The sequence below is a fragment of the Mesitornis unicolor genome, unplaced genomic scaffold, assembly GCF_000695765.1.
Source record: "Mesitornis unicolor isolate BGI_N332 unplaced genomic scaffold, ASM69576v1 scaffold322, whole genome shotgun sequence".
In the NCBI taxonomy this organism is placed as follows: Eukaryota; Metazoa; Chordata; class Aves; order Mesitornithiformes; family Mesitornithidae; genus Mesitornis; species Mesitornis unicolor.
In genome coordinates this window covers 91,225-99,020 of record NW_010168245.1, presented here as the reverse complement: position 1 = coordinate 99,020, position 7,796 = coordinate 91,225, and the positions used below count along the sequence as shown (strand labels likewise).

General features: G+C 45.6%; 1 protein-coding gene across 1 annotated transcript in view; it reads left to right on the top strand.

The window, feature by feature from the left end:
* CADPS (Ca++-dependent secretion activator) overlaps positions 1 to 7,796 on the top strand; it is a gene marked incomplete at its 5' end in the record, with an annotated part of 168,303 nt that overhangs the window by 77,550 nt on the left and 82,957 nt on the right. Inside the window, one exon of the mRNA XM_010178929.1 lies at positions 5,348 to 5,484. Coding sequence (XP_010177231.1) covers positions 5,348 to 5,484 — 137 coding nt within the window. The remainder of the gene's footprint in view (positions 1 to 5,347; positions 5,485 to 7,796) is intronic.

The window sequence follows — 7,796 nt, the reverse complement described above, 5'->3', positions numbered from 1 at the left end:
AGGAATGCAGAATTAAAATGTTGATTCAGTTCTCACATAACTTGCATGAATTTATAACTAGCCTGTAAATCACTTCTACGTCCTTTAAGGAGCCTGGGACTCTGACTTACGAAATACAAATTCACAGGTTTCCGCAGTCATCCAATTCAAAATATTTTTAAATAGTGATAAAAATGCTGTGAAACAATGTTTTCTATTATAAATAGCTGTTCTAAAACTGTGTTTTTAACTTGCCACACAAGGAATTATGTAAGTGCATACTACAAATTCTTATTCATTTAGCTACCAAACCTTAGATAACTTAGATTTCAAATCAGTGCCTAGTGGGTCTGGTGATTTTCAGGAACATTCGTAACCGTTCATTAAAATTGTAACTCGAGCAGAAAAGAATTTGTTTGCAGCAGGGGAAAAAGCCATAAAACACAGGAATAAACAGCCAAATAAACGTAAAGCTATCCTCTAACACGGAATAATATGAGGAAACATAAAGAGCTCGGATCTCCAGCCGAGAGGCGAGTTGAGCCTGCTGCACAGCACGGCTCGCAGCGAGGAGGAGGAGGATTGCAGACCCCGCACACACACACAGCACTTTTGGGAGGTGGCGGTGCCACGGTGCAGGGCGAGGAGGGGGCTCGGTAAGTCCCCAGCCAGCACTGCCAGCTCCCAAACAACAGCCTGGCAGCTGAAGTCCCGGCATGGTTGGGTTTAATCCCCCCCCACAGAACACCGGTGTTTGCTATTAAAGCCTCTCGCTCCACACGGCCGAACAAAACGAGGTTTCTAGGCACTTCCCCGGGTGTTGCTTTCCAAGCCACAGCCCAAGCATCTCCGTTAGCTCTGCCGAACCGGCGGGAGCAGGAGGGGACCCCGCATCCCTCCATGGCAGGTTACGGTGGGCACGCCATGGCCGGCGAGCATCGCGTAGGCTGGAAAACTTCTCCCGCATTGCCCAGCCAGGCCAGCAAAGAGTTTTCTAGAAATATCTGTAAATGAATAGCTGCCATCAATCATTGTCATTCCTTTATTTCATGTCTCCTGATGAGGTTGACTAGTGTCATTGTTTGTTACTGTCCAAACCACATCTTCATTCTTGTAATGTCAAGCAGATATGACAAGCACACATTTTCCAGATGAGTAAGATACAAAGTCACCTTTTAATTTACAGTTGTTTGGTTTTTTTTGTTTGTTGGTTTTGTTGGGTTTTTTTTAATAAGCAAACGTGTCGTAAAATTCACTGGATGTTCGGTTGCCTTTGGTACTAAAGCAAAGTCACTCATTAACAAAAAGAAATAAATCTGCAGTAAGAAATTCTTACAATAAAATGGCTACCTAAAGCCTTTTATAACAAGAATTCTTTTATGGAGCTTGTCCCCCGCTATTAACTTCACCGCTCTCAGAGCAAAATCTGCCAAAATTATTGCTGGAGCAAAAGAAATGCAGAAGGCAGGGAAATACATTTAAAAAAAAAAAAAGAATGAGAGATTTGACTGTTTTGTCTCTTCCTTTTTAAATAGCAGTTAAATAAAGAGAAATACGGCCCTCAGAGGACCCAAAGGTGGGACAGTCCTTTGGTTGTCATTACTGTTGTTGTTTTGGTGTTGAAATCTTTGCGTTCCCGACACTGGCAGATTTTTAAGACTCTGATTTCAAACACTTGTAGGGAGTGTGTGTGTGACGGGGGGCTCATTAATGGAGTCAGCGTAAAATGGAAACTGGATAAAAATGAACGAAACAAACCCGGCAGCAGGAAAAAAAAAAAAAAGACCGTAGTGTAGGTGACCAAGTGCAATAGAAAAGACCAGAGTCTGCAGTTTTCCAGAAGAAAGGTTCGTGCAGTCTCCGCTGCCAATTTACCTCCGCTGGCAGCCGCCCTGCAGACCACCATCGAACACCTTTCAGCCGCGGTTGTGTGCAGCTTGTCTAAATATGTAAGATAACTTTTGTGGGCCCGCAGCAGCATTTTGGCTGGAACCCCGAACAAAGAAGCGCCAGCGAGCTTGGCACGGCACCTTGGAAGGGATTGTAAATTACTGGAGCATCATATAACTTTCTTTCTCTGGTTTCTCCTTTCTTTTTAGCTGGAATAACGGAGCAGGGTCAAAAAAGCAACCGTATTTGACTGAAACAAGTCATTTAAAGTACTTGCGAATTAGCTGTACAGTTTGGCTGTGAATATTAGCCATTCTCATTTTGTAGTTTGTTTAAAATCTCATTCAAACTGTACAAGCCATTTTGAAGGAGGGTAGATTACACATAAAACTTACTGCATATGCAGATGTTGGCGTTATTGTAAATCCCAGATCAGCTATCTGGAGCAGAGGAACAATATATTTAGACTTATCCTTTTCTTTTTTTATTGCCAAGGAAGTTTAACACTTTCAGTATAATTTGATTCCTAAATTTCATTTTTAAAAGCAAGCCCACGGGAAAAATCAAAATGCAAAAACAAATTGCAAGTTGCACAGCATGTTTATTTTCTAACAATTAATGAAGGGAAGCCGAGTTCAGTGTAGGATTGTCCTTTTTAACCTGCTCCCGGTTACTCTTAAGAATTTTAAGCCTCTGGCCCAGAGCAGATATTCTGTTAAAGAGAAATACTTGTGTGTATTCCCATCCTCCAAAGACATCTCTGGTTCAGAGCACGCCAGCTTTATGACTTGGGTGCGTGGCTGCAGGGAGAGCTGTGCCCGCCCATCTTCCTTCCCATGGCAGAAAACCACCTTTTAAACCAGCAACCCAGCAGAAGTCCTGCAGCTCCTACTTCTTATGGTCACTCGAGTCACACAGTGCTGTGTCAGATGCCTCTCCCTTTGGGTGGTTGTTGAGATTTGAGGCAAATGGGTTTCCGAGCAGGCACCCAAGGGGATGCTCAGTAAGATGTGGTTTCAAAGTGATGAATGGAAGTAAAATTGCCCCCAACTGGGGACAGTCGTGAAGGCCATTTAAGCACCGTGTCTGTTCTCACACTTGGCAGGGAACTGTCTGTGCCCCTGCCTTGGGCAGGGAGACCTTAAAAATGCCCAGCAGAGCCTCAGCTGGTCCACACCAACCAAAGGTCTGCTCTGTGTCCACCTCGCTCAGAGAACATTAAGTGGGAAAGAGCCTGTTAGTTTGGAGTAAAAAATATTCATTTCAAACATGCTTTCTAGCACATCTGCTCAAAAAAGTTCACCAGCGAAAGGGCTAGAGGACTCTTCAAATTTCCAGCTGATTTACTCAGCTCTCAGAGCCTCGTTGGCTGAGCAGGAGGATTGACAGTGTATCAGGGCTCCTAATTGAAAAGTAATAAAATCTCTGAGCGAAGCTGGCAAATGAAGGCCTCCAGCCAATTTGTCAGCTTGCAGTCAACTCAGAGGAGCCGGGTAGAGCAGCAAGCCATTAAAAATAGCCTGATAATATCTGTTAAAACATTTTGTGGGTGCTAGGGATGGATTTGAAAACAGCATAGACGAACTCTTTGGAAGTGAACTCAATCAGATCAATCTTGGCCCAGAGGGAAGAGACGAGGGGCCAGAAAGCTGCCAGAACAAACAGGAGCCAGCCCGTGTCAGGACCCCTGGGGATGGGTGGGCTTCACACCCCATGCCCAGGGATGCTGGAGAGGTGCTGAGGAGGTGACGTGCTCCTTGGGGAGGTTGTCTCTGTCCCCCGAGCCAGCCCTCGCGCTGCCGCATTGCTCGGCACCGGCTGCTTCTGTCCCCGCGCTGAATGCACGGAGACACCGGTGGAGATGGAGGGGGTGTTTTGGGACTAGGGAGGGAGGCAGCAGGACCCAATATGGGGCAAAACAGGGGAGCAGACCCTCAAAAATTAACCAGCTGTAGGGAAAAAATCAGTGTTTATTCGGCAGGGTTTAAATGAGGAAAATTGCCAGCTAGTGCTGAATTAAGTAATGCTAGCAGCTGATTGAAATGTTACATGTTCTAATTTGTCTGATTTCTTTCCAGTGGGTGATGTTATTTATATAGTTTGTATATAGCTGACAACAGACTATACAGAAAATGTAAAGATTGCTTCCAATGATCAGTAATATCTGAGAGCACAGACATGAACGAGGTATTTAGGAAGACATGTCATCCTTCACAGCTTAATGTTAAATACTAAAATGTATTAAAAATAACACTCTGTCATTATCATTTAAAGCTCCTTTTATTCTTTTTTTAATTTTTGTTTTTAATTAAGGATTTTTGTTTCTTCTGGTAAAGAGGGATTTTGTTTTAAAACAAATACAGTTACCATATACTACTATTGCGGAAAACTGCATTTTTGTGTCCTTTCAGCCACATTGTTTCAAGGCCACCCAGTTCCCCTAGGAGGCTATAAACAGGGGAAGGATTTAAATCCTATTCTCTTTGTGGAGGATTTGGCAAGGACCCACATAGTAGGAAGCTGAGCACGGACAAAACCAAGTGAAAGGTGTCCTTTAATTCCCCGGCCGCTGGTAGAACAAAGCCCGCTCCCAGCAGGGTCCCGGCTGGCCGCACCCAGGCCGGCTCAGCGGCTTCGTTTCAACTGCTGAATTCGGTGTATTTTTAGTTAACCACGTTGAGATTAATTAATTAGCCTCTAGGAGTTAGCGCCCGTAAACGTCACCCAAAGCAGAGAGGTGTGAAGACGTTGAGGCTGTTAATTCACCCAAAAAATGGCAGCTCCTAATCCAGGCAGGGGAAATTCGGCCCCTCCATCGGGATGACTGGCAGCACTTTCGGGTTACTGCCTCAATGACAACAAACTATATCTCAATTTAACTTCTTAGCGATGCTTAAAGGAGCATCTTTTTATTTCAGTGAGGTTGCATTTAAAGTTGCCATTAGGAAAAATAATTGCCATGAGGAGACAAACATTGGCATTTGGATAAAGAGCAGCGTAACTGGTCTGATACCTAGAAAACCTAGTAAATGTAGAGAAAAATGCTACAGCTATAACTTCATTAGAATGGCAGAATCTATTATAATTAACCACAACTATCTAAATAGGAGCTAATTTACTTACGTGAGCCAAAATTCTGTTAACTCATACCGTACTGTAAGCTACACAGCAAGGTCTTGGGTTTGTGTTCTGGTTTAAAGTACAGAATAAATGCACTATAATGAGCAGTTGACAAGATGTTAATTCTAAATTCTTTTGCCTAAATGCAATAAGATAGTCCATAACTGATGCAAGTTGACAATGGGAGGTGAAAAGTGTACTGTATAGCCTGCAAAAAGAGAAGTTAATGGCAATGTAGAGAAGAGGAGATATTTAGCTTTCATGCTTCATACTGTATATTTTTTTCTGTTGTATTTGTCAACTAAAATGTCTTATATCTCTCTAAATGGTGTCTTTCTCTATATGTATAAATGAACAGATGCAGATAGAGCTCAAAAGCATGGCATGGATGAATTTATCTCTTCCAATCCCTGTAACTTTGACCACGCTTCACTCTTTGAGATGGTTCAGCGCCTCACTTTGGACCACAGACTTAATGATTCCTATTCTTGTCTGGCAAGTATATTCTTTGGTCTCTAGTGATATAAACATCGAGCAGCAAAGTCAAAGCTAGTGCGAGTGGGGGATAATCCCCCTGTTGCTGGAAGATTGACCTCTGTTTACAACCAGGTTTGAATTTGGCCCAGAAGTATTTTCTTTTGAGAGGCTACCTGCAGTGAACTGACTGCTGTTCTTCTCCAGTTGCACTGTCTGTATCATTTCTGTTTGCAATGCTTAAAATGTTTCTTCCCGCAAAGCCAAACGCCAGTGTGGGGATGTGAAGTAGAGAGCAGTGTTTTGCAGCCTCCCATGCTGCCTTCCAGAGGCTTCTGGATGAAAGAACAGGGGAAAGATCATGCTCTGGTACAACCTCCCATGTCGGTGGAGTCCCACCAGGAATTACTGTGGCCCAGCTTTGTGTCTCTTTATGAGCAGGGATCCCGAGCAGGTAACGGATGGAACCAGGTGGGCGACTGCAGGGATGCAGTCTCGTGCCTATCCTGATGATCCTCATGAGCACAGGTTGCAGCTCTCTGCCCACTGCTGTGTAACCTGGTCTATAGGGCAGTGGCACTGAGATGCTCCAGGACAGGTTGTAGCCTTTGCCTGTGGTCTCAGGTACTGTGAGGGTTTAAATTATAAATAACCTTTAACAATACCACTTGAGCAATTAATTTTTAGCAGTTTTGGTAAGGAGGATGAGGAGGCTCTTAGCTTTTGAGAAAACAACAGGATGAAGCCTTTCTAGAGGGGTCTGAAATGGAGATCCTGTCCTGAACATGGCATGGGACAGATCCTGACCTGCTGCCCTCCTAGTACTGCACAGAAACCTCCACACTGGTGTCATGGTGGACTTCTTCAGCAGAAGGACCACGCCATGCTGACAGCCTTCATCTTTTGCCAGCTGTGCAGTCCCTAGAGCCGGGGCTCCTGAGTGCTTTGCTGTTAAAGGCAGCAACCTGGGAACACAACAGTTGGCGGTGGGGCCGTCAGTCTCAAATCCTGCCCTCCATGTCCCCCTCCACCATGGTGCTCCTCTCATCTCCTCTGCTCCTTGCACCACATGCAAGGGCTGATCTCCTCAGAAAGGCTAAGATCCAGTCAGTGCCATTAGTGGCAGTGAGTTGTCACCTTCCCGATGGGAGGCAGGGCTAGGAGGAACGGTTGTGGACGTCCCCTGAGGTAAGGATGGGGTGGGGGAAGGCTGCAGCGTGCACTTTACTCGCAGGTACCCAAGTGGTACACGTAGGCTTGGTGGGAGCATTGTCAGACCTGCAGCAGGTTTCTCACCGGCTCCATCGAGGTGTTTGCTCCGGCAGGCAGTGAATTTGGCATGCAGCTTCTGCTCCCCACGCATGGCTGACCCTAGGAAGCCCATCCCCATCCATGCATGTCTGACTGGTTGGCTTGCAGCTGGTTTGTCTCTGTGCAGTCTCGGGCCTGGTGAGAGAGCGGTGGCCATTGAATTAAGTTCAAGGAGAGGTGCAAGGCTGTCACTGAAAATGACTAACAATGTTTCTCTTCAAGAAACCCACCAGCCACACTTCTGCTTGTTATTGAGCTGTTTAAGCCCTTGCTAGAAGCTACTGGAGTGGTGGAGCTCCCCTCAGCAGCAAGACTTGTGCCTCTTCAGAGCAGAGCATCACCAATTAACCACCTACTTCCAAATATCCATTGCAGAGTTGTATAATGAAGAGAATAATGGGCTGTGTTCACCTACACTTGGATTTCACAGTACTTATTTTCATATGGTTTTATCCTGATTATGGCGTAAAAGAACAGACTTACCTCAAAATTTTGAGTTCAGCTGCACAGAGCTCCCATTGCTCTTGCTATGTCTGTGGGACGTTGGTGATACCACTGCAGTGGCTTGCCTGGAGGAGCCGTGAGCCCGTGGTAAACCTGCCCTGCCTGCTCTGTGTGCCGCTGGGCGGTTGTTATTCTCCCTACAGGACATTCCCATGCAAGGTCCTGTGGAGGTTTGCCTATTCATGCCTCTTCTTGTGTTCAAATGTGGCTGTGGAGGTGCCAGGGAAGACTTACCCTTACAGATGCTGTGGCTTACCCCGACACAGAGGATAACTCGGCGTCTCCTCCTTTCCGTAGAACCAGGTTAAACAACGTAATTGCGAGCCCACTCGCTGGCTGAGCCAGGCATCCCTATGAAAACAAACAGGCTGGCTGACTAATCTCAGCTATGGCAGAAGTGATGTTTGCTGGCAGAAAGCACCGTGCTGGGGAAGTGGAAGAGCATTGTCTGCATCACTTGCCCATCGTCCACAACCTGGTAGCACAGTTGCATTCACAGCTCTTCCTGGACTTTCGGG